This window comes from Eptatretus burgeri, chromosome 11 (assembly GCF_056783735.1).
Source record: "Eptatretus burgeri isolate ZD-2024b chromosome 11, Ebu_testis_v1, whole genome shotgun sequence".
In the NCBI taxonomy this organism is placed as follows: Eukaryota; Metazoa; Chordata; class Myxini; order Myxiniformes; family Myxinidae; genus Eptatretus; species Eptatretus burgeri.
In genome coordinates, this window is record NC_140971.1 from 9,924,968 (window position 1) to 9,952,335 (window position 27,368).

At 43.7% G+C, this 27,368-nt stretch overlaps 1 protein-coding gene across 1 annotated transcript in view; it reads right to left on the reverse strand.

The window, feature by feature from the left end:
- Positions 1–221: 221 nt before the first annotated feature.
- The window catches only part of NPC1 (NPC intracellular cholesterol transporter 1), a 50,789-nt gene continuing 23,642 nt past the window's right edge, over positions 222–27,368 (reverse strand). The window contains exons 4-25 of the mRNA XM_085845170.1: positions 26,975–27,135; positions 26,705–26,869; positions 26,350–26,602; positions 26,014–26,099; positions 25,433–25,806; positions 25,068–25,294; positions 24,688–24,788; positions 22,242–22,344; positions 21,746–21,935; positions 21,438–21,620; positions 20,913–21,027; positions 17,266–17,393; positions 16,958–17,089; positions 16,759–16,848; positions 16,472–16,662; positions 15,902–16,014; positions 15,659–15,788; positions 15,294–15,494; positions 9,712–9,937; positions 9,457–9,570; positions 9,123–9,285; positions 222–1,584 (exon numbers count right to left, since the gene is read on the reverse strand). Coding sequence (XP_085701296.1) covers positions 1,472–1,584; positions 9,123–9,285; positions 9,457–9,570; positions 9,712–9,937; positions 15,294–15,494; positions 15,659–15,788; positions 15,902–16,014; positions 16,472–16,662; positions 16,759–16,848; positions 16,958–17,089; positions 17,266–17,393; positions 20,913–21,027; positions 21,438–21,620; positions 21,746–21,935; positions 22,242–22,344; positions 24,688–24,788; positions 25,068–25,294; positions 25,433–25,806; positions 26,014–26,099; positions 26,350–26,602; positions 26,705–26,869; positions 26,975–27,135 — 3,559 coding nt within the window. The 3' untranslated portion in view covers positions 222–1,471. The remainder of the gene's footprint in view (positions 1,585–9,122; positions 9,286–9,456; positions 9,571–9,711; positions 9,938–15,293; positions 15,495–15,658; positions 15,789–15,901; positions 16,015–16,471; positions 16,663–16,758; positions 16,849–16,957; positions 17,090–17,265; positions 17,394–20,912; positions 21,028–21,437; positions 21,621–21,745; positions 21,936–22,241; positions 22,345–24,687; positions 24,789–25,067; positions 25,295–25,432; positions 25,807–26,013; positions 26,100–26,349; positions 26,603–26,704; positions 26,870–26,974; positions 27,136–27,368) is intronic.

A 27,368-nucleotide genomic window follows, 5' to 3' on the forward strand; every position in this document is an offset into this window, starting at 1 on the left:
AGAAAGCATTAGAGCAACAAAGAAGCAATTTCCATTCAGAGCTCGAACATCCACACAGGAATTTCCGCTTTGCGGGAGATGTGTGTGTGTGTGTGTGTATATATATATATATATATATATATATATATATACATATATATATATACATATATATATATACATATATATACCACTTCTTGGCTGAACAAGTCAGGTTCAAGTAAAAAAAAAAAAAAAAACAATTCAAAACAAACCACCTCACTTTATTAGTACATTTGTCAGCCCCCATCAACTTGCAAATATGCAAATAGCCCCCCCAAAATTCGTTGGTTTTAATGTTTACAAATACAAACCCTACCCCACAGGAACATTAAACGTTTCCTTTTTTTTAATGCAAATTTTGCAAGAACAAGCGAGAGCCAAAACCAGACAAAACTGCAGGTATTAACCCAGGATCCCAAAGGAGCACAGCGCTTGGTCCATCCATTAAGACTTTCAGTGGAAACCAAAGTCACTGACCAATGTTCACAAATCTAAGAATTTTTAGAAGCTTCCACAAGTCAAAAAAGAGAAAAAGAAAAGGGGAAAAAAAAAATCACGATATCACAGGTGGGCAAGCATTTACACCTTCCACCATTAAAATCACTTGATCCCGATCCAAATCAATATTCAAGCATTACAACTCGACTAAAGAGGTGTATAAAATAAAAGGTAAACCTCCAGGAACAAACACCATGCACCGCATTGTCATTCAAACCACACGATGCAGAGATGACATCAACATTGTAAAACCACACTGACGTTTAAACGTGGACGAGGTCAAACCGACAGAGGAACTGCATTGCTCAGAGGGTACATATCTTTACTTCCAGTGGAATGGCTTCAGCATAACTTTAAAACAAACACTGTGTGCAAAATACCTTAAGACAACACTGAACAAAACCAAAAAGCACCGTGTTTGAGAATAATTTAAATCGCAGGCAACATACAAAATGGCCATCATTCCAAAACATTTGGGGGAGGGGGGGCAGGATGTGGGAGAAACTGCTTCAGAATTTTAATTTTAAAACACGATAAAGACCAACATTTGTGGAAAGAAAAGGGAAGGAGTGGGGCACCGGGAACAATGTTTTGGGGTTAAGGCGGGAAGGTACATGCCGGGAAGACACGACATCAAAACGAGACATGAAGAAAATCTCAGCTTGTTTGATGTCCAATGTGCACTTGCAAATCCATTGTTGTGCATCCTTATGGCCAATCATTATGTATTGATACAATCACTCAGTCACTGCACAAGACTCCTCCACAGACATTGCCTTGTTCCGTGAGCCGACAAGTACAAAAGTGATGGTGAAGAAAAAGCAGCAGCAAGAAATGTTCATCAGGACCCAAAACATTCAGCCAATGTCACGTAGTCTTCACATCAGCACGTTTGTTTGACAAGACCACTCGCCAAATGCCTTTTGTACCGCTGCAACAACCGGAGCCAGGCTCAGTACCAGCCACCAACAGAGGCCTGAGGTTCATTGTGGTCGAGCCGAGTGTCTTGTTCTCCCAGTTTTGAGAAATGGTGCACTACAACAGTGACTTTGCGTGTGGAAGGGCCTGGCAGAAACATCACGGACAACAAATATATGAATGCAAATTTTAAATAGTCAGAAAAGTTTGTTGCAACACAAAAAGAGCAAGAAGGGCACTCTTCAGCATCACCAGATATGCCGACACCCACATTGTTACATTATACATAGTCGTGGCCAAAAATAGACACCCTTGCACATTTTTCAAATAACTCAATTTTCTCAAAAAAAGTAGTTGAAATTGACAAAAGTATTTGATCTCCACAATTGTTTTTCACTGTTCATATTACAGAACCTTTGTTTTTTTATTCAGAACTTAAAATATCCTTTTAAATCAGACTAAAAAGAAATGGCATTGACAAAATTGACACCCAATACTTAAAATTTGGTATCACAACCTTTGGACAAAATACCTGCAGTCAAGCACTTCCTATATTCATGAATGAGCTTCCTGCACCTCTCTACTGGCAGTTTGACCCACTCTTCATGTGTAAACTGCTCCAGTTCTCCCAGATTTGAAGGGTACCTTCTCCCAACTGCTGTTTTCAGATCTCCCCACAGGTGTTCAATGGGATTTAGATCTTGACTCATTTGCTGGCCACTTCAGAACAGTCCAGCATTTAGTCTTGAACCATTCCTAGGTGCTTCTTGAAGTGTGTTTGGGGTCATTGTCCTGCTGCAAGACCTTCGACAGAGACCAATCTTTCCGACACTGGGTTGAACATTGCGCTCCAAAACTCCTTGGTAATCTCTTGATTTCACGATTCAAGGCATCCAGAGGCAGCACAGTAACTCCAAAACATCACTGAATCTCCTCCATGTTTGACTGTAAGGGAAGGTGTTCTTTTCTTTGAAGGCTTCATTTTGTTTTCTGGAAACATATTATTTACTTCACCAAAAAGCTCTAATTTGGTCTCATCTGTTCACAGGACATTCTCCCATTAGGATTTTGGCTTGTTCAGGTGTGTTTTGTCAAACTCCAGTCAGGCTTTCTTCTGTCTCTCTCAGTCGGGTCAATTTATGACAAAACCAAACCCACAACAAAAGGTTTCTCAGTGGTTTTCATTCCTACTGGATATACTGATCAATAGAAAAAAAAAAAAGTCCACCAAAATCTGACATTCGGAAATGGGTTAAAACAGTCATTTTCAAGATGGCCGCCACCGGGCTTTGAAATAACTAAAACAGCTATAACTTCAATAATTGATAAAAACACAATTGTTGGTTCTGGTCCATGATTTTAATGGATCAGCAATCCACTAGTGTCAAAATTTAGATCCGATCAGTATTTAACCTGAAATCCAAGATGGCGGCAAAAATGAAGGGCGTAAAATCAATAAATTGTCTCTATATAATCAAACCTCTGTTAGGCAATCACCCAACATTTATCAAATTTTAACAAAAGGGTTCTCAGTTACATTCAGGGAGAAAACATCACACACACTCCGGTCATTCTACAAAGAAGCACAGCGAGAAGGAGATGAAGGGGCACAAAGAAGATACACTTCGAAATATGTTGAATAGTCTGTTCGTTGGAAAAAAACAAAACAAAACACGCAACGTAAAGTGGCTAGTATTGGACAAGCAGTGAGACCTCGGGCTGTCATTGCACCAGTCCAGATCCATCACATATCGGTCAAAACTTTGTGGAAACTGTAATATGGGGTACAGCTCGTCATATGGTGAAGTACTGCGGTTTGAAAAGAATGCGGCAAGCTGTGTCACACCCGATTTGATCCATCAGTGTTGTTTGCTGGTGACAATGTAGATCACAACATAATCACCCTTCATGGAATGGGCATGATAGCTGCATTGACTCCTGGTAGAAAATAAAGTCATCTTGTGACAAGGCAGAAGATTTCAGAATTGAACATTGTACAGATGTCAAAAATTGATATCAAAGAATATGGCTTTGCAACATCAAGTTCCGAGACCTCCCAGATCTCAGTCTGTGACATGAGTTGAGATCATCTGGGAGCTATCCTTCCATTTCAAGCAGACTGTACCAGGCTGGCAGGGGATGATGCACATCCTTCACCGAGGACAGACATGCTGGCGCATCCTCCATTCTGTATTTGCCAATGATTGATATGTATCCAGGCGACAAGGCTTGCATTCTGTCCACTTTGAACTTCCTGTCCAACATGGCCATCAGACACCATGTCCCTCCTGTGATCACGTTTGATCAACCGCTGTACTGGAAAGCTGCCAAGATAATCAGTGCTGCACCAGAGAATAGCCATTTGAAGGGGATCCTGCTTAGGCTGGGTACATTTCACACGTTCATGAATCTGCTTGGATCAATAGGCACGTTGATGGCGGGAACAGGACTCAAAAGCATCCTGGAACTGGTGTACGGTGAAAATGCTGTCGTTCATATGATGTCCAGAAAATCTGTTCAGAGGGCATTCTGAGGTCATCTCCTGGTGAGCAAGTGTCCACATTGAAGTATTGTGGCATCTGTAGTGGAGGAAAATCCTGAGTTCATGCTCCAAGTAGAAGAGATCGAGAAAATGTATTCGTCCTTGCTAACTGGTGACATCCCTCTTGAAAGTCTTGAAGAATCAGCTGCAATTGTGAAGATCACTGATGAACTTGACAAAAAAAGAAATCTGAACTTGCTGCACAATCCAAAACAAGTAAGCTTTGGCTGGGTTATCAGAAAATGCTCCAAACTGCTCGGGCAATGATCAAGGCAGATCACACTGGGTCTTGGAAGGCTCACTTGCAAGCTGTTGCCTTGCCAATATTTGCAGCAGCTGGACACTACAACTACCAGAAGTCCGCTTATCTCTACGTACAAGAAATGAGTGAACTGGAGAGCAAACACCCAGATGTGCATGAGAAGTTTCAAAATGGCTTCCATGTGATCTGGTGAACAAACCAGTTTTGGGCAGGCCTCAGCTGTGATCGAGTCATCGAACAGACACTCATGAGATCACTAAAGAGCACCGGTGGCTTGACTCATGCCAGTAAGATGACAGAGGAACACCAAGCATTGTGGACAATGTCAGCCCCCATAACATCTGAGGTCAACGTCGCCATTCAGGACTTCAATGATCTCATACGCAACAAGCGAACAGCATAAAGAAGCAACTGGTGCCAGAATTGAGACGTGCATTCGACCTCTCGAAGATAAGCACAAAGCTGAATGCATTTTCACCTTTCTCCTCTGATCCTGCATTGAGAAATATCATAAATGGTATCGTGGCAAGCGAAGACATCAACGTGCATGAATATGAAGCTGTTGGGAACAAAATCTTCGAGAGAATGATTGGACAACCTGTGTTTTCCTTTTCCATCAAGAGGACAGAGAAAGCAAAGACCCTGGGAAATTCTAATGCTCTCCAGGTTGCTCCTCACAGAACCATCGACTCCAGTGTGCTATTCCAGCGATTCCTGGTGGCATCCCAGATAGGTGATTTGTCACTTGAGGACGTGATGAGTTTTGAGCTCAGTCCATACCCTCCATCCCTCTTTGAGGACGGCCGACAAACCTCAACTCGCTCAAGCAGTCAATGACCACTGTACCAAGGCACTGGCATGTGAAGGAGTACCTGACACCACACCTTAAGACTGAAAGGTATGTTCTTGATGGTGGATCCTTGCTGCACAAGCTCAAGTGGAAGAAGGGAGATACATATGGCAAAATAGCCAGAGCATATGCAGACTTCACAACAAAACACTATAGGACAGCAACTGTTGTCTTTGATGGCTATGGTGCAGGCCCTTCGATAAAGGATAACACTCAGCAGACGGGGACAAGCCAACAGCTATCCGACTGAACTTTACCCGAGAAACTGAATTTGACGGAAAGAGAGATGAATTCCTATCTGTTGGCAGTAACAAGCAACAGCTGATCACCTATCACCTTAATAGGTAATTAGCTGAAGAAAGTGGGCTGCACAGTTATTCAGGCAGAAGGGGACGCTGATGTGGACATTGCCATGACAGCTGTAAACAGCACAATTCTGCATTCCCCACACTAATTGGAGAGGACACAGATTTGTTGATGCTTTTGCTCCATTACTGTATACCAGATGGAAAACCACTATATTTCAGATCAGACAACCAGCCAAGAAGCAATCTGAAAGTATATGACATCAGTCGGATGAAGCATCTTCTTGGGAAATAAGTTGTGCACTCAACTATTATTCCTGCACGCCTTCACAGGATGCGATTCAACATCTCGTGTGTATGGCATTGGGGAAAAAAGAAGTCTTTCAGAAACTCGTGGAAGATGATCAAGGCCTCCAGTTGTGTGCAGATACATTCACTTCGAGAGGCATCAGCCACGCTGAAATAAAGAAACTTGGCAGCCAAGCAATGGCCGTTATATTTGGTGGGGAGAGCACAAGTTCTCTGGCAGCCATGAGTTACAAGATATTCACAAAGAAGGTTGCTGCTGCCAAGTCTTTCATTACACCTGAACGTCTTCCAACGGAATCTGCCACCAAGTTTTGTCTCCAAGTGTACTACCAGGTCATGGTTTGGATGGGGATGGAGGGTGACCTCGATCCTCTGGACTGGGGCTGGGGACTTGAAGACAATCGATTTGTACCTATCATGACTGCCATGAATGCTGCACCAGACACTCTTCTGAAGATGATACACTGCAACTGCACCACAGCTTGTGACACCCCGTTGCAGCTGCAGAAAGAATGGGCTTCGTGTACATCTGCATGTGGATCATGCCAAGTGAGGTTTTGTGACAATCCACTAAATCAAGCCTCTGAGGAACTAGAGGACAGTGATGAAGACTGAAATTGTAACCTAAACTGCCATTATGTAATGCTCACAAATAAATGTTTCAGTGGCACCAGGTGTTCAGTGATTTTGGTTCAGATGGAAAATTTATTGATTTTTGCACTCTTGAATTTTGCCGCCATCTTGGATTTCATGTTAAATACTGGTCAGATCTAAATTTTGATACCAGTGGATTGCTGTTCCATTAAAACCATGGACCAGAACCAACAATTATTGAAGAAGTTATAGCTGTTTTAGTTATTCCAAAGCCCGGTGGCGGCCATCTTAAAAATGACTTTTAACCCATTTCCGGATGTCAGATTTTGGTAGACTTTTTTTCTGTTGATCAGTATATCCAGTAGGAATGAAAACCACTGAAAAACCTTTTGTTGCAATTTGTTGTGGGTCAGGTGGTATTTTGACCACCTGACTATCAGCAGTGGGATCCTCCTGTCTCTCCTACCAGAGAACCCCCTTTCATCAAGTTGGTGATGGATGTTGTGAGTTGAAACTGTCGTTCCTTGTGGCTGAAGGTCAGCTTGAATCTGGCAGTTGATGGAGATGCTTTCTCCATCATTCGAACAATGCTTCACTGCAATCTTCGATCAAGTTTTCTCTTGCAGCCACGTCCAGAGAGGTTGACTACAGCATCATGGGCTTTAAACTTCCTGCGAACATTGCGTACGGTGGACACAGGAACATCAACGGTCTCTGGAGATGGACTTGAAGCCTTGAGGTTGTCCATACTTGGCTGCAATCTTGTGTCTGACCTCCTCGGACAATTCTCTGGATTTATTTCTTTTCTCCATGTTCATTGTGGTACACAGTGACACAAAACAGCAGAATGTCTCCTTTTCTCTATTCAAACTGGTTGAATGAGTGATTTTTATATTGCAGGCACCTGCAACTCACCATAGGTGAGTTCAATTACAAAGTAAAGGAGAATCACCTGCTTGAAATCCAATTGTCTCACACCTTCTAAAAGGTGCCAATAATATTGTCCAAGCCATTTTATAATTTGTGGAATAAGCTAAGATTTCATAATTTTTTCACTTTTTTGTTTTGTTCCACTGCAACCCAAACAAATACATATGTGGATAACAAAATATTTTAATTTCAACAATTTGCTGGAAGAAATGGTGCATTATTTGGGAAAATAAAAAAAAAATATGCAAGGTTGCCAATATTTTTGGCCATGACAGTACTTGTACCAAGTTTGATTTAAATCCCTGAACCCAGATTCAAATTATAAAATAACTCTGGCTTCCAGACCATGTGTCTGATCAGGTTGAAATTTAAAACATATTCCCAATGACTACTAGATCAGAATTGTGGCATTTCAATTGAAGCAGTTCAAGAGAAAGAATAAGATTTTCATTCAATCCAATATGGCTGCCAGACCATGACGTGACCTATACATCATTTGTGAACACCCTGGTATCCTCAAGGTTTGGGGAACATGGGGGTGAAGCTTCCCTCAATCTGTTCAGCCATTTGAGGGTTTTTGAAGGTTTTTATGTTAAAAAAAGAAGAAAAAAAAGTTTGCTGAGCCACATGACTGATATCATTTCTCCTCCCCACCATCCCATTTCGCCCTTGACTCGATTTTTCATACCGATTGGATAAAGCGTTCAACATATGCAATTGTGACATCATAATGAAGCCACCGATGACAAAATAAATAAATAAAAATAGTTTCCCATGGGGAGTACTTGACATATGCCAAGTTTCAAATTTTTTTTCCCCCCATCGAGCAGTTTGAGATAGAGGTCCAAAGTTTTTCCTTTTTTTGAAATTTCCAAAACCCCATAACCGATGATGTCATAATCATTAAAACATTCTCCATGGTTAGTTGCACCGATGGTGAAAATATAGTGTCAATCGGCTAAGCGGTTGCACAGGAAATTAGCATGGACATACGTAGGTACAGTCGGACGGATTGACAACCCGAAAACAATACAAATAAATAAATTTTAAAAAACCCAGCAGTTTAGATCTTGGGGGGAGGGGGGGCATCAAAGTGTCAGCTACTCCAGACAGTCAGCCTACTCACTTCGCCACATGACTGCCACTGTGCCTGAGTCATGAAATAATGGCATCATTCTGAGTGTTGGCTTGATGGTGGTGAGGGGAGGGAAAAATAAATAAATAAAAAAGGAAACTTTTTGCCTCCATAGAGTTAACAAAAAGCATTTCACGCTCTTAGCATCAATAAAAGCTCATCTTTGGTTAAAGGTGAGACTACACAGTGCTAGGGAAATACTGAGAACAGGGAAGTGTTTGGACAAAAGATTTGCTTGAGGAACAAGAAGTTCAAAGCCACCCCTCCTCCCCCCAATCCCCACCCAACAACCAAGGCAGCCAACATGGAAATAAACCCGAACAGCCGAACAGGATATTTTTGTTGAAGTGACTGGCCTGGTTTGCCTGCAGTTGACTTGGTGGTTGCAACAAGAACTGCAAATGAACTAGTAATCTCTCAGGGCCGACACATGTTAATTGGCCACAATCAATTCGAGCCTCCAACACCCGGAGAAGCTCCCAAGGCTAGTGTGCCCAATAACGGGACACCAGCTCACCATGAGCAGGTGCATGACAAAAATTAAACGAGCACAAAGATACGTTACAAATACCAACAGCAAACATGCAGCCTTTGATAAATTGGTGAATAAATTGACGGAAAGCAAGAAAATTTATACAACAGTAAACAAGCATAAACAATTATTGTTATTATTAATGTCAAAGGGGACAGACAAGCATTTTAAAGAAATCGATCACACAACTCTGTTATGCCAAGAGCACAAGAACATCCTGACGTACCAATGTAGCTGAGCAGGACAGGCAGGAATATTAACCCGTGCGCAGCTCCGAGGAGGACGACAGAGAGGTACATGCGGAAGTAGAAGACCTCGAAGATACGAGACTTGGAGAATGCAAGCACCACGATTCCGGAAAACTTTGTGAGTGTGATCCCACTAAACACCTGCAGGGAACATGGTCAGTGACCAGAGGTAAAGACCTCATTCCACAATGAACAGATTGTACATTGTGACCACAAACTTTTCAAATCAAAACACCTCAATAAGCATCTCCTTCCTAACCTCTACCCTCCCTTCAAATTTTACCCACAAAACAACCGTAACACCCAACCAACCGAACTGCCGGTGTGTACAACAGCATGATGGGCACGCTGCAGGCGGTTTCCCTGAGCATTCGTAACAAACGCTCGAACTACATGACTGCAGAACTCGACTGAAATACCCACGCTCTGGAACACAGAGGGATGGAAGAACCAAATATAAAAACAAAAACAAAACAAATTCCCATCAATGAGGAAACAGGGGTGGGGAGAAGAAGAAAAAAAAGTGGATTGTGAGGATCACAGCGAGCAAGAACATGAACAGCTCACCATCACAAGGTTCACGAGAGAGACTGCATTCAGACTAACTCCCCACATCCACATGACCCCGAACATGTCCACGATTATCATAGCGATGGTGAGGCATGCCAGTAGAGCCGACCAAAGGTCCAGCAAGACCAGCATGACAACAAATATGGCTGACAGAGAGAGACCCAGGCTCATGACAGTGTCCTCCACGATGGTCAGGTACTGCTCATAGAACACGTAGAAGACACTGTGCAGGGATTGGGAATGGCGGAGGATAAAGCCCAAATTTGGACCTTCAAATTCACTTTTAACCCCTAAAAGGAAAACAAACATTCTCTTGATAAACATTGCCCTCCAAAGCCAGTCACCAATTGGGCATCCTCAATCATGCAAAGTTTTCCCTTGGCACACAAGAACTTTTATCTACCTGACAAGGCCTTCATCCAGGCTTGGAGTACTGTTCCCCCCACGGAAGCAAAGGCCTTTGAAATTATTGGAATCTCCTGCGATGAAGCCGAGTCTCTGGACCCATCACCTTCGTGTCGCAAACAGGTCGATGGTCTCTTCCACCTCCTCCTTTCTAATCTTGCATTTTCTGCCCCTCCCAACAATCCATTATCCAGATCCACTGCTCATTCACTCCTTTTTCTGACCTATGGAACCAGCTTTGTCTATCAATTCTCATTTTTACCTCCAAGGCTTCAGGACAGCTGTTCAGCACAATTATATTTTCTACCCACAGAAACCATCTCCAGGCCCACATGTTTCAAGGGCTCCTCCTGCTCTTCATTTTTGTCAAAATAAATAAACCACTTTTTTTTTCTTCCATTTCAGTGATCAAATTTGTGGCTGTATCAATCTCGTTCACCCTGTCCCCTCCCCTTGCTGTCATTCTTACCCACGTCCCTCATTGTGATGTAACCAAGTTGAATGTAAAATGTATATTGTTGCGGAAATGGCCCTTAGTGTGTTACTAAATATAGGATTAGCCCAGATCCCCCATTAAATGCATGTTTAGCCAGGTTGTTCGGTAAATGGATGCTACATGTATGTCGGGAGGTGTAAGAGGCTGTTCATCGTTGGTACATTGGTGGTGGACAGAGAGGTTCTTCTTCTTCCTTCCTCTCTGGACAATAGACTCCGGCCAGTGCGCTGAGGGGGAGAGTGGCCTCGAGAAGGAAGTGAAACTGAAGGGAGGAGTTTTGTCGGCTTCGTAAAGGGGCATGCCCCAAAAAGAAAAGGTGGAAAAACTGAGAGCACCGAGTTGGGGAGTCGGGTTTTTGAGGCGAGCGTGCGCCGGGAAGACAGTGGTGAAACTGAGCACCGGTGTGGCACGATCGGCTGAATAGGGCTGGCTGTGTGTAAGTCAGCAGTCGGCTTTGAGGCGAGCGAGGGCCGAAAAGGAGAAGTGAAACCGAAGAAGTAAAACTGCAGTGGGTTTCGAGGCGAGCGAGCAAAGGAAAGGCAGGGTGAATCTGCCAGGAGAAAAACTGAACCTGAGCACGCAGAGTCTGCGATTGGCAGTGGTGAAACTGAACGCCGAGGTGGGGCGTGATCGGCTTTCGTGAGGAGACACCGACAGGTTCATCTGGAGTCCAGTGACGGAGCCTCTGACCGTCCTAACTCCTCACGGCTCGACGTCTTGGAATCCCATGGACCCAGCCTGCGGAGCCCAACACCTCGATTTGGCCTGGTCTGGTGAACAGTCCAGGCCTGGACTTGTTTCTTGGATCTTGGGAGAAACCAGCTGAAACCCACCATCGATCTTTCACTCTGGTGCAGTCGACCTCGCAGGGTCTGAACGCACCAAGGCTGCGTGCGTGAGGGCTGCGACACATGGACGAGCGACATTTTGCCACCCGGCGTGCTTGAGCTTGGGCGCTCAAATCCGTAGACATCGGCTCATCACGAGCCACATTCGTGCCTTTGACACTTTCCTCTCGTCCATGAAACATCACCAAGTGCTGTCTTGTCTGCATGTTGTTTAAGGCTTATCTCATTAGGGTCCCCTTCGAAACCCGTAGCTCCCTAGTGAAGAACGGGTTATAGATTAATTATAACATTGTCGTGAATGCTTTGCTTGTGTAGTATTCCCCCGATGTCCCCAATCAATCTGGCTGATTCGTATGAAGTTGCAGCTTTGAATTAATTTGTGCTGTGCCGAGGAACGATCCACTAGATTTGGATATAAAAACCAAAATGGTTACAGACTGGCAGAATTCGCTCGGTATCTGACAAAACCAGTCTGAAACCGGGGTCTATTTCCCCAACTGGTAAGGTCCAGGGGTACGTTGGTATCGCGATTCGAGACGTGTGACCCAAGGCCTGTGTCGAACCAGCCGGCGTTATAACCCCGGAGACGACGGTGGTTAGGGTGGCGCCGAATCTAACATTTGGCTGTCGAGAGTAGAGTGCGAAAACCCAAACTGGTTACGGACTGTGATTGACGCACTCGTCTGAAGCCCGCCACCCCCGTATCCTCAACAATATTTATGTTCCACCCACATCTTGCCTCATGCATATTCATGCTCCGCCCATGTGTTGAATCATCTCCGCTGGGAGGGAGCAAGGGCAGATATTCCCTGTCTGGCAGAATGGTGGTTTTATGTGGAGAAAGCACGGTTTTTACCGTTGCACTTGGAGTGTTTTAAAATAAAGCAAAAGTGATTTAAACCTCCAAGTGTTAGTAAGCTGCCTGGAGCACTAGTTCTTAAAATAATTGGGACACATAGGCCGTTTCAGGATACTCATTCCTCCAAACTCTCCTCCATTCTCTCTCGACACTTACTCGTGTCAACCCCATTTTCTGTGGTTCTTTTTATTCAGTTACACCCTGGCCCATTGTGCTCTGGCTCCTCCACAAGCCGATAATGTATAGAAATAATTAAATTTTTAAAAGGTGATAAATGCAAGAACACAGTTTCCAATTTGACTTGAAAGCCAGCGAATCAAGAGTAGAGTCTGTCTTAACGAGATTACATCACATTGGTCTTTGTGATGGACACATTAAGGATCAGTGACAAATGGCCTGAATAATGAGCTACACAAGCCATGCAAGGACAAAAGTTCAGGGTCCTTCACTTCATAAATTTCAAAATGGCAAAGAAAGAAGAGATTTCCTTCCATCACCATCGAATCATTACGAACAAAGGATGTGGATGCCTGGGAAGAAGTGGTTTGGCTCATTCCACCTATATTGTACCGACGTCACACCATACTTCGATTTTGGTAAGATTTACTCATCCAATGAACCAGTGTAAAGGCTGAAGATACCATGATGAATTTTTACACCCATTAACGAGTGCAGACGAGTCAGGTGAACATCTTCTGTTGATGATGCGTGGAGACTTCTCGCAAGAAGCGACAACGTCCAAACAGCATGATCCACTCGGTCAGGCTGAGGGCTCCTTCAGTTGTGCAGCTACAGCTTCAAACCAGCTTGGTGAATCAACGCAACCACAGCCAAGGTCGTTTTGTTCGACATTGACATGCATCTTCAGAAAAATATATAGTGTTGTGGTTGACGAAATTCGCAAACCACCATTCAGGTCCCTTAGGTGAGATATCTCTGCAAGTATATGTGTAGTTAGGCCCAAACCTGTTGTTTAGAGGGAATAAATGTCATTCATTCGGGCTGCGACCCTTTTTGATAGCAGTTTTTCTTTTACCATCTTTATTTTGGACCAGCCGCCATTACTACCACCACCAACCACGTCTCAACAGCCATCACACAACAACCACCAACCGCAACACCGCTTCACAACAACAGCCACGACCCTTGCCGTCACATCTCGCTCTCGCAATCACCGCCATTCCCGCGCCGCTCGTGGGCACCGATCCTGGACTCGTACAGGGCGCGCACCGAGCAGCGGGTGCAAAAACACCAGCCTTTCCGAGAAATCGGATCAAGAATCATTCACGCCCACTTTTCCTCTGTCCAATGGGGAGCCAGCCAGAGGTGAAGGGTCGAAGGTGAAGGAGTGAAGCCCCGGGGGCTATAAAGGGCCGCGTTCGCTCGCCGAAAAGGCAGTTGTTGAGGGAGTTTCTGAATCGCAGTTGGACGGAGTTGAGAAGAGTGGAGAGTGGGAGAGTTGGAGAGTTGTGGCAGCGGCGAAGGCAGTCGAGAGGGCGCTCGTGTCAGTCGGGGAGCTGCGGAGAGGGGAGGCCGGTAACGCGACAGAGGTCGCGGTGGAGTCGCTCGTCGCGGGACCCAAGCCAGCGAGATATCCTCATTCCCCCGAGCATCAACAACCCCCTCCTGTTTCCCCCCGCGCTGAGATAGTGTGAGAAGGGGGCCCCGTTCCCACCCCATTCCAGGCAGTGCCAGCGAGGCCCGCGGAGTCGGGGCGCCACCGCCATTTTGCGGCTCATCACCAGACGGGTAGGCTCGACGCGGTCTCGGCCCCAGGCCCGTCTGCCCCCTTGTAGTTGAGGGTGGTCCCTTTTTCTTTTGCTTTGAGTATACGTGTTGTCGGCGCCGTCTGTGAAGTAAAACTGTATAAGTGTTGCCGTGTGCTCGGTAGTAGATCTGCATTGTGTTTCTCTTTTACATTTGCTTTTTGTGCAGAATTGTCGTGTCACTTTTACATTTGCTTTTGGTGTATAATTGTATACGTGTGCTTTCCGTTTGCCGCGGAATAAATGTGCTTTATGTTGAACTGTTTTTCCCGTTTCGCTTCGTCTTTTATTGAATCTCCATCTTACTTCACGTAAAGGGTTGGTCGTGGGCTAAATACGCCCAATAATTAATCGAACCGTCGAGGTTGACGATAACACCGCTCGGTTATCCCGATAGTACGGAACGGGTCGCTTAAAGTGGCCCGTGTCCGAAGTCGACCTGCGGCGAGGTGCGATCGCCCGGTCTACCCTCCGTGTGGGTACTTAGGTAGGTCGAATTCGGCGAGCAACCCTATCCCACGCGGGGGGGCGATTGGCACGATCGTGGTGAGGCCGAAAGGCCCACCCGTGACTAGTTCCCAGCGTTCGTCCGAGAGGGTCACGACGGGATTGTCCGTCCGGTGGGCGACGTGCCGCGATTCGAGTTACGTGGCCGCTCGCACGCCGGCGGGCGCGAATCCGCAACAATATATATATATATATATATATATATATATATATATATATATATATATATATATATATATATATATATATATATATATATATATATATATATATATATATATATATTTAACTCTGATCTCATCTAGCAATAACACAACATTTCCTGTGTTGTCCTCTGGTGATCAACCCAGTGTATGTGAAGAAGACACGACACAGGAAACGTCCCACCTGGTCACCTAATTTCAAAGACCAAATCGGACAGAGAACACTCGACCTCTCCTGAGTCTACCAATGACAAATCGATATGATCACACCTGGCTCGAGCTGAGGCCAGTCTCCAGTCAAGGATCTGTCATGTCCACGTTTAAACAATAAAAGTCAATCACTCAGTATCTTGCCAAGTTACATCACCCAAACAATGTGCAGATACAACAGAATCACAAGTATCCTCATTTTGTCTCAACAACCAGAAAAAAAAATCAATAGACGAATCAAACTGGTAAATAATCCAAACAGTACTTTTACCCACAAAGGCATACCTGTAAGGGAATGCCCTGGACGTGGAGCCCGTGATGTTAAGCATGTGGGTGATGTTGCTCGCGATGTTGCGAGCACTCCGCAGTGCCATTGTAAAGTCCTCCGGAGAGCTCAGCGCAGTGTGGTAACTCATGAAATAAGACGGGCCTACATTAGTCCCATTTAAGCCGATATGCACAGCATCTGCATACACTGCATGGCCACTGCACACAGGAGGAAAGGGGATAAGACCAGACAAATAATAATAATAATACAAGATTGCTGAATATATTGGGCACGATATTGTCCACAATGCACAAGATCAAACAATTACTCATTTGGTCTGCAGTGGCAAAGTCTGCATCCAGTACAAGAACTTGAGGCTCACCCCTTGCCACATTTAGGACTGGGATTATCTTCCAAGAACATGGGCAGGAAGTGGGTGAAGTTGACACCTACTGGGCGGTGTTCCCCCGCAGTAGTGAATGGACGACACCGCAAGCAATCTGGGTCGATCACTAGAGGATAACACACAGGAAATGTCAATTTCAATTCTGATGCAACAATACTGAGGGCGTTTGTGAGTGTGTGTGTGTATATATATGTATGTATATCAGGTGCAAAGACATACCACTGGCATTACAGAAGGAACCATTATTGTTGATGCGGCAACACGATGACCGGGGGTTAATCCAGTCAAAATAGTCATCGATCCAGGATGCCGCGACACTTCCAATCTTGGTGCTGAAGTTGAGGAGGTGCAGTTATGTTTTCAGACTGATAGGGTGGTGTAACAATACAACTGAACACTGCTCTCTCCCTCTCTCCGAGGGCTCGTCTGTCTGTACTGGCAGACAAGATGAACGATTAATTTATCAAAAGGTCAATACGCTCACCACCAATGCAAACATGGTGAAGCTGGCATTTTGAACATTAGCCCTTCGGCCTCTTCCGCCTTTGCGAAAGGCAAATTCTCGAAATGCAGGTCACGTTTTCAATGTTGGTAAAGCATATACTAACCAACCTTTATTTGCAGCCATGTGATGCAAAGGAAAGGAGGAATAATTATAGCATAATGATGGCTTTATTTGGACAGGCACCAAGAGGAATCTAAACAGTGAAAGGAAGCAGGCCCCTCAATGGTGCATTGGAGCCTGGACCTTCCACATCTGAAAGATTTAAAATTCAAAATCTGACTCACGAGTTGGAAATCTGGGAAGCCTTGAAAATCTGCTGCACCAGAGAGTCGGGGTTACAGCCAACACCCCCACAGACCACGTTCTGTCCATGTACAGTGGTGTAATCCAGACCGTCTTCAACAACAAAGTAAACGGGCGGGCCTGAATTCAAGAACTTGCTCATGTTGCCAAAGTATTGCAGTAGGTAGGAATCCTGAGCAATATGGAGAAGAAAACCAGAATAAAGTCAAAAATATAAAAACCAGGACAAAATTAATTTTAAAATGAGAACGATGGGAGGATGGCTCACATCTGGCATGGAAAGCCGCTGGTCCAGACCAACCGGCACTTTGTTCAACACGGCGATGCTGCAGGAAAACGCTCCGGTGAAGAGCAGCACCTGGAGGTCAAACAAAAAGGACACTTGAACCAACAAATCACTTTCTTTGGCTCTCAAAAGGGAAGTTTTCTGGATAAAAATGAACGCTCGTAGAACAAACATCACAGACCACAATGACACGGGTCCAGCGGGCAAGCAGCACTGGAGCGAACACCTTGCGGAAGAACCAAAAGAGGAAGCCTTCAGTGCGGAGGTTTTGCACTTTCTGTTTAAAGCAGCACATGATGTCCACACGCCATGCCTGGGGAACAAGGCGCTCACCTCAACACTACGACCTTCAAATACACATGCAATGAAACTTCACCACAAGCGAGCAGCAAAACAGTCAAGGTTGGTTGCTGCTGTGACGACAAGTCACCGACAATTTCCTCAAGCATAAAGTGAAGCTGTGAAAACAAAAATGGCAGTAGAACACACCTCCTGTCTGTGAAGATCAAGACCAAGCAAACTGACGAAGGCAGTCATCTGGAGCACAAAGTCAAAGACCAGTGTCAACCCAGCCAGGAGGGAGAAGGAGCGCACAGCCGGCATTCCAGAAAGGCCTCCTACAAGCCCATGAAACCAAATGTACATCATGATCTACAACATTAATCACATGTACATCCATCTCCACCAATGAAGGTGGATAGAGGTTATGTTTTCACCATAGTTTGTGAGAAGGACATCTCAAAAAAGTTATGGCGATTCAGGCAAAAAGTTGGGCAGGTCGGGTGAGTGACAAGATCAGGCAGATTAGATTTTTGAAGTGTGAAGCAGATCGGGCCTAGTGGGCTGCAAAACATAAAATGTTCAGCCTGGCGGAGATATGCAGTCCATCGAGACGTGTCCATTTTATATTTATTTGACTTGTATGCACTTCTGAACCACTGGAAGGAATAAGTGCAAACTGGCGGTTGTACTTGGGTGTTAACGGGTATGTTTTAGTAGAATAATAAAAATAACTAGAAGGGCACTCAGTAGTAGAGTGCATACCTCCACCACGTAATGCCTGATCCACAAGAACATATCAGGCCCAATACATTTTTGAAATATCATGCTATATAATCCTTTTTGGCCCCATCTCTCAATGGTGAAGAATCACTTGAAAAATTAAATAATTCTCATATCCAGATCTTCACCAAAATTGAATCAATTTGTCATAGTCACACCCCCAACATGTCCACAACTTTTTGAGATATCCTGTACACATCAGAGACAGGCAGAAAGGGGTGAAAACAACCTCCTTCACCTTTGGTGGCAGAGGAAACTGTGCTTGACTGCTCTGTTAATGTCCAAAATAAAACGAGAGCTTCTATTGGGTAGCATAATTTAGAGTCCAAGTTATGCTACCCAATGAAAGCTCCAACATCAAAATAAAAAATTACCCCCGGTTGGGGGTGACGGTCATCTCTGTTTTGACCGTAACAGACGATTTTTCCAACTTTGAAGACACGTGACTCGATAACCAGGACGAATTTTAAAAAAACAGACCCGACCAAATTTAGATATTGTTCCATATTATCAGAATCCGAAGATCAGATCACAAACGGCAGAGGAGATAGATTTTGAAAATGGACGATTTTGCAACTTTGGCGTGGCCTTGACCTTGACCTTCAATCATGTCAAAAGTCATACTGTCGTGCATCACTCATCGACCCCTACATACATACCAAGTTTCATAAAGATCGGGCAAATTTTTTTTTGACCGTATCAGACGATTTTTCCAACTTTGAAGACACGCGACTCGATAACCAGGACGGATTTCAAAAAAACCGGCCCGAACAAATTTAGATATTGTTCCATATCAGAATCCGAAGGAATTTCGAAGATCGGATCATAAACGGCAGAGGAGGTAGATTTTGAAAATGGACGATTTCGCAACTTTGGAGTGACCTTAACGTTGACCGTCAATCGGGTCTAAGGTCATACGGTCCTGCATCCCTCATATCAAGAAAAAATGTACGTACGTCATTTTTTTGTAATACGTCGAGACTGGTTTTATTAGGTCACCTTTCGAGATAACCTAACAATTTAATTGGTTTATTCATGACATTATTTTTAGTGGAGTGGGGCCAGCCAATGTTGATATGCAGGAAATCTCATGATGAGTGCCACTGATTACGAAACCAAAGATGTCCAACTGAACTCGACCTTCGCCTACAGTGTGCAGGCCAAACTGTAATGAGTTTTTGAAACATTGAAAGCATTTCTTGCAAAATTTTATTTATTTATTTTTCTGTTCTCAGGACCGACACTTCAAATTCTGCCATTTCCAACACCTTAAAGAACCAGACATATCACATTAGCAGTGTTGAGATTGGAATGTAGATGTCAAGAACAGAACGCGTCAGATTTCAGGATTTCCAACATTTTGGTCCAAAGTTTTCCTTTTCAATTAAACCAAAACTTTGATGGCGTTTCAGTGGATGGGTATCGAGAATTTTGAAATGTAGGTCAGTGTTAGAATGCTCAGACTTAACCTCAAAGTTTAGGGATCTGTGGTGCACACTTGAGACTACTGATTACAAGGTCTCTATCCTGACCTGTTGGAAGTCCTTGTCTGTGATTGGCCATTTGAAGAAAATGGATATCTACCCATTAAATAAATCACCAAAAGGAAAAGACAGTGTTGGGCCGATAGCAAGCTTCTAATCTCTCTTACAACACAAACCGTTCAGACTGCCATGGTACCTTACCCCCACCTCCTCCCCTAAACTTTCAATGCAACCAAACCAGCCTTACAGCAACGATTACACTGGGTGGTTTGTCATTGCCCTCCCAACAGTAATTAGGGCATTAATTTGTGATTTATTCAGGGTGCCGGTGATAGTTCGCATACTCTTCACAAAGAACACAGTGGGGCGTTGAACATCAACCAACGAATGCCAGCAGGATGACAGTTTATAGCTGGGTTGGGATTCGAACCAAGTCTTCGAGGTGAGGGCGTATACCTCAAGGTTATCCTTCCAACCCCCATGGAGACTTCAAGACTCAATAAACCCAGTCAGCTCGCAATACAAAGATCATACACCCGTGACCTGGAGCACTGAAGTCATACTACAGCTACGCCAAAGATTTCATGACGTTATACTCACACATTCTTCCTGGTTTGCCAGACACATACTTCACTCGATTTACAACTGTCAAGCCTCACATTGAAAAAAAAAACAAATAAATAAAGGCATACCAGCATAAAAATATGAAAACACTGCTTAATTCCAATTACCTCCCCCACTGAAGGTTATGTTTTCACCCATCTGTGTGTGCGCAGGATATCTCAAAAGGTTGCAAACGGATCCGGATGAAATTTTGTGGACAGATTCAGTGTGCGACAAGGACGAACTGAATAGATTTTGGTGAAGATCCCGATCCTAAAATTTTTCAAACGATTGTTCACCATTGAGAGATGGGGCCAAAAACGATAAAAAGAAGATTTCAAAAATGTATTGGGCCGGATATGTTCTCATGGATCAAGAATTGCGTGGCGAAAAGGCATTACAAGTACTCCCCATGGGGGAAAAAAAAAGTGTTGATAATGACGACATAGGTGCCTTAGTTATAGTGTCACAATTGCACATGTCGAACGCTATATCCAATCAGTATGTAAATTGAGGGTGCTCTAGAAATAAATTAGTCAAAATAATTATAATTATATCAAACAGCAGAGAACCCCACCCAATGGGTGATCTTGTTCTGATGCATACCTTTATTTGGGCGGTGTATAGGCAACAACAAATATTATAATTAATCTTGGTTATGTGCATGAAGCAAAAACATACCCTACCGCTTAAAATTCAAAACACCTCACCACATTGGAAAATCGTGGGGACAAGAATAGTGTACTGTAAATGGTGGAGACTTGTAATACCCCTCCTCCAGAATACACATTTACAGAGGCTTTGCATCACTTCCCCCATCCTCCACCCTCCCCGCCACCCACGTTACATGCCAGACCAAATTCCTGCTAAAACATCCTAAAAGTAAAATTAACCTCCTCTTACCCCTCAAATCCACCAAAATCCCATTTGGGCCCAATTACTCAACGTCAACCCTCAAGTGGAATATCTTTGATGCAATCTCCTTACCCAAAAAGAAAGCAAGCATCTCACAGAGACCAGAGAGAAGCAAACTCGGTGCCACGTTTCCCAGCACACGGCCAATTTGTCTCGCCAGGTCCTCACCTTCACGCCTCTCATCACGCTGCAGGTAAAACCACATTACAAAAGCAAGCAAGCATCAACAAGGTTTGCCACAAACACCACTTTCTTCTCCAAGAAACTTCTACCATAAAATCTCGAGGTGCAGAACAAAATACTCATTTCTAGTTCAAGATTAGACGAGAAAACTTGGGATCAAAGGTGTGGGAAACACAATAAACATCAGATTATGTACAATTTCACAATGTACAATTTGTACAATACAATTGTACAAATTTCACAATGTACAATACAAAAGCAATGTACAATTTCACAACTGACATCAATTCAGTGAAATATTGCGAAAACATTTCAGAGTTCTGAATATTGCAATGCAATTGTATTGGAAACAAAATTGGACATCAGAATTGAATTATTCACCCTACAAAGTCAGAGCTATCCATATTAACCAACCTGGTAGGCCAGGACCAGAATGAAGATGTTATCTACACCAACAGCCAGCACCAGAAATGGGATGACCTCGATAGCAATTAGAGTCAATGGTACACCAATGTAGCTGAATACCCCCAGTGAGCAGGCAACGGAACAAAGCACAACCAGTACCCCTGCGATTCCCAGAGACATCTTCAAATCCACCTACCAAGACAACCAGAACATGCTGCAGATTTGATGGTTGGGGTGGGGGCAAAAAACGTTGAGGGGAAAGTTAAAACACAGAAGGCAAAAAGTCAAAGGGGTGCGCCGACACAAAGCTGTCGTACAAACACTGTGCTGATGCTGCGGACGTGTCCAAGTGCGAGTGAGATGTACAGCAGCATGGTTCCGTAGCTGATGAGCACGGTGATTATGTCACCGTTGCTCTCTCGCTGCAACTCATCTTGGATGCTGCGCTCGGCAGAGTACGAGATGCTCAGGTTGGGGTTGCTGTAATTGGACACAAACTCCAGGAAACTGCAGGAAATTGAGCAACAATTAATGACTCAAACATATCCAACTCTTGATAGATAAAAGCAAGATCAGCTAGAAGTTGCATTTAAATCGGTATATATTAAAAAAATAAATAAAATTTAATTATTTAAAAAAATATATAAATAAAACAAGACCGTTAAATGACAACAGGTCAAAAAACCAAAATTTATTTACAGATAAATTTATAATTAAAAGCACATCTTGAACAACTTTTACAAACAAGCCAAATGTTTTGGCAGAAGAGTAAATCAAGCCCAGTTGGCATAGAACCAATGTGCACTTACATACCCTTTCTCCCAAGCCTCAACCATAGCAAGCTTTTCAGGGTCATGATGGTAGTTTTTCACAGGAAAGGTAATGACGAGGGCAGTTGCATTGTTGTAATTCAGCCCTGTTGAACGAAAACACACACACAAACAAAACTTAGTGCCTGACAATTCATTCAGCTCTTTACCTCTTACAAGATCAAAGGCTCATCATGGAGGACGTGCACACACCTCAGGGGGAAGTGTGATGAATCTCCATGAGGTGAGGCACGTGCAAAACAAAATGATACATTTTAGATGCATTAGCGTCTTCATCAGCTACAAGTGAATCGGACAGCCGGTTTAATGTCCGTCCAAGAGAGAGGGGAATAAATAAATAAATAAATAAATGAGCACGAGCAAAGACATACGGCGATGCAACCACTACATGTGAAGTTCCAACACGACGTTCTAATTGGTTGGAAATAATATAGACTAAACAGCTGAATCCTATCGGATGCTGTTCACCCATCGATGACAAAATGCTGGTGAAGAGTCCACCAAGTGCAGGAAAGTTAAAAATGAACATGGTGGCCGTTCTGAGGTCAGCCTTTAGGTACACAACTGATTAGGGATGCAAGGTGCAATGTGTGAATTGTACAGATATAAAAACCACAATGGAATGGAGTACAGAGGAAAGGGCAGAGCAAGTCCACTTCCACAGAAAATAGGGTGAAAAGAGGGTTCAAAGTGAAGGAAGACCAACAGATTAAAATTCATCAAGCGATTAGTAAAATAAGATAATAATAAAACTGCTGGCAGTGATGCCAGGGACTGAGACGCCCCACTGATTGGACGAGTGAGCGATGACATTGACAACGACAAGCCGAACCAGATTATACAAAGCTTGAACTCGATCGATCAAAAAAAATAAAATAAAAATAAAAAATTAAGCAAGTGATGCATTTTAAAGGTTTTCATGAAATCCATGAAATCCAGGAAATTGAGCAACAATTAATGACAAACATATCCAACTCTTGATAGATAAAAGCAAGATCAGCTAGAAGTTGCATTTAAATCGGTATATATTAAAAAAAACAAAATCTTCTTCTTCTTTCGGCTGCTCCCTTTAGGGGTCGCCACAGCGGATCATCCATATCATCCGTATGATCCGCATAGTGATTTGGCACATGTTTTACGCCGGATGCCCTTCCTGACGCAACCCTGGTCGCCTCTTACGACACAGGGATATATTAAAAAATATCCCTGTGCCAAATATCCCTGTCACGTGACCCATGACATCATTCTTAGGGTATACATCAACTCAAGTGGTATACTATATGTAGTCAGTTTCAAGTTCCTCTGATCAACAGCTTGACCTGGAGGTGGATAAAACATTCATGGAATCATTATCCAGTGTTAAATTTTTTTTTTTTTTAACTGCTGAGTCAGCACTTAATTTTGGCCAATGCATACCAAGTCGCTTGAAATTTAAAAATAAATAAATTAGAAAATATTATTCACCCTCATGTGGCCTATATGTATACCAGGTTTCAACTCAATCAAAAAAAATAGATGCAGTTTAACGGATTTTATGACGTCCAATATGGCCGCCAGGTCATGTGACCCATGACGTCATCCTTAGGATATGCATCGAGTCAAGTGGTATGTTGTCGTTGGTCAAAGTTTCAAGTTCCTCCGATCATTGATGTGGCCTGCAAGTCACCAACAAATTTCATGGAAGAGTAATAATAATCCAAGCAATTTAAAAAGATTCCAAACAATCCAAACTGCCCATATATTGGATCCAGTTGGTGGCGTTGCATTCACGTGCAGAGTGACCACACAGTAGACCTCTCGGTCTAATATGCTTGGTACTTGCAAGGTACGGTCTAATACTTGCAAGGTTTGTGAAAAATTACTTTTAAAGTTTGGGCATTTTGAAGAAGGAAAAGTTGTGGGTGTGGAATCCAGGAGACAGAAGCTTTAAGGTTCAACCATAAAATCCATTGAAGAACAAACCATTCAAATGAGTGGAAATTATCCAACTTTAACCAATATGGAACCCAGTCCAGTACTGAATGTGTTGAAAAAGTTTCCATCCTTGGCCCACATTAAAAATCACATTCATGACAATTCGACCACCAAGAGGATTATTGAGGGTCAGGCATCGATGAAGATGTCAATCGAGTAGCAGAGGCCATGGACCACAGCAGTTGGATGACATGACTGTCGAGCCATTACAGCAATAGGCAAAATAAAAGTGGTAAGAACTCGAACAATGGAACAATTACAGAATAACCGAGGGTGGGAGGGAGGAGGGGAAGGAGTGATTGTGCTGAATGGGAGAAATGTGGGTTCCATTTTTTTTATGATGTCCCTTTCCTCTCCTCCACACTTAGATGGGGTGGGTGGTGGTGGTGGGAAATGTGACATTCTGCACATTATAGCAAGGAAACAACATTTCAAAGTATCATTGTGGCACTAACCATCATATCCACCAAGAGCGAGCCAGGGAAACACTGGCCCACCGAAGGTGCCAAGGCAAGGGTCGTGCAGCTGGGTTGTGTCGTTGAGTGATGCCGGTGCCCTGGAGGATATAACGACCATAAATCAAGAATCTGGCACTCAACATTACCAAGCACAACGATCAGATACTGGAAGTCTGGCATGCAGAAAACCAGCAAGAACAAGACTTGAGAATTAACACCCACGGGGGTCAAAAGGTAGCCACACAATGCTGGTCGATAGAGGAAATTCCAATTATTTGAGGAAATGCTAAATAAATAAATAAATAAATAAATAAATAAAGCAGAACATCAACGAAGGAGCTCATGTTGGATCCAGTAGTGATAATGTTACAACTTACTGGACACAATACAGGAAGTGATCATGGTAATCAGCATAGACCCAAAAAACGTCCTCCACAATGTGGTCCAGCATGTCATGGCTGTTCTGGAAGTAGTTGAGCACACTCAGGATGGTACAGTTGTTGTTATAAGGACTTAGTGGTGCTACACAGATGTCCTTCAATGACACTTGATGGCAATTATGGTCCACAACCAGATTTTCCACTGCCAGTTGGAGGTCGAGTACCTGTCACAAAAAGGTAAGTTGAAGATGTAGTTTGATGAACAGAACCCATAATCAGTCCAAAAATGAATCAAATCAAAAGGGTTAGGAGGGTAGGTTGAAGATAACTGATCTTCAAAAGTCGTGGACCAAACATCTCACCTGATGCAGGAGATCTTTGCTAAGTGGTGGCCCAAAGGTAATGGTGGATACAGGGTTATAGGTTGTGTAGATGGTCTCATTAAAGTTTGGAGTATGGATTATCAGTTGCTCGACACGGAAAAAAGGCCCAAAATGAGTGTCAAAATAGTCCTTTTCCAAACGTGAACGACTGTTGGGAGCTGACCACAACTCAACGGGGTCTGTAGTAACCACTACCCAACACAGACCAGTTGAGCAGATGACAATGACGATTGCGGAGATGAAGAGGACAGGTACTGGATGACGTACACACCATTCGCCCCAGCAGGAGAATGTTGTCTGCAAGTAGCTTTCGACGTAGAAACAGAATCGTGCACAACCTGCGTTGAACTTCCCTGCGAGAGAAAGAGAGAAAGAGAAAATAAATAAATAAAAAGCAGAATAGCTCATGAAGCTCCCCTCCATTAAACCTCAACTTACTCAATATCTTTGGGTCCACATTCAAAACATGGTGTATTACAGGCCTCCAACAACTTCAGACTGCATCTCATGCAAGACTGTTATTTTCTTAAAACGAATCATGGGGAACAATTCTGGCATACCCAGCAAGCTCTGGCGCTCCCCGTCCACACCACTCCCACCAGAATGGTAAATTGGACCATAGCCCGAATCCAGGGCGTTCTGTGGCCTGAAAAGGCAAAATGATATGCAAATTAGATGTTCCAACCAGCAAGTAAAAAAAATAAAAAAATAAAAAAAAATAAAAAAACACCCCCAACTATACCTAAAGATTGACAACCTACAAATTAGAGTCTATGCAAATTGAGGCCTGATGAACAACTTCAAATCACAGGTCAACTGCCATGAAGGAAAACAGACAAACCACCAACATGCATATTCTATTTTTATTTCCCAAAACTCTGCCCTCAAATTCTCACTTCCACCAGTAGTGATGGAAAACCGAAGCTGCTGACACGGCAAGCGCAAAAGCCAGATAAATAGCTCCGACAATCACGGTGATCCCATCAAAGCCAAGCAGCATCCAGAGGGCCGGTGGGGAAGGTGGTTCGGGTCTTGGGCCGCAGGTGGCCTGACAGTCCTGACAAGAACAAGCTTCACGTCCATCCGGGAGTGACTGGTTGCATGCATAAGTCATCGCCGCCAAAGGTTTCATGGGCTCGGCTTTGGCAACTGTTAAGAAACATGTGGATACGGTCAGAGAAGTCAACTGTATGGAACCAGGAAGACTGGCAAGCCAAGAACACAAGACCTCTCACAGTACATAAAGCTCACCAAAACGAGGAGTGATCTGGAAAGGAGTTTGTCCATTGCTGGTACTGCCCATATATTGGATCCAGTTGGTGGCGTTGCATTCACGTGCAGAGTGACCACACAGTAGACCAAGTACCTTCTGATTGCTGGAGGGTGCCGAGACATCTTTACAAGCCTTGTACATGCCTAGAAAAAAAAAATCCAAAAATAAGTGAATACGCACCAATCAAGAAAACCCATTTTAGATCAAAATAGCCGAATCAAACACACAAAAGCCTTCTCACACTGTACCTTCAGCAAACATTGGAGTGATGTAATAATCGAGACTGGTGACGCTGATGTTCCCCTTTTCAAGTGTCTTAGTTTCTGTCACGTTAAGAAACGTGCTTTGGTTTGGGCTGCATGTCAGCTCACAAAAGAACGTCATGAAGTTGAACATGCAGGATGGACATCTGCATTCAAGGGTCAGGCATTAGACAGGGCCTCAAGGCCCAACTTCTTCCTCCTCAATCCTCGACTAAATTTAAGGGGAAATGAAACATCAATTGCATTGGGGTTCACAGCTGTGGTCATATCACGAGGCAAGCAAAGTGATAAACAACAGCGACAAAGACAAATCGCAACAAATGCATGCCTCCAACTTTGGAGAAGGAGAAGCAAGAGAGGCGACACTTGAACTGTGCAA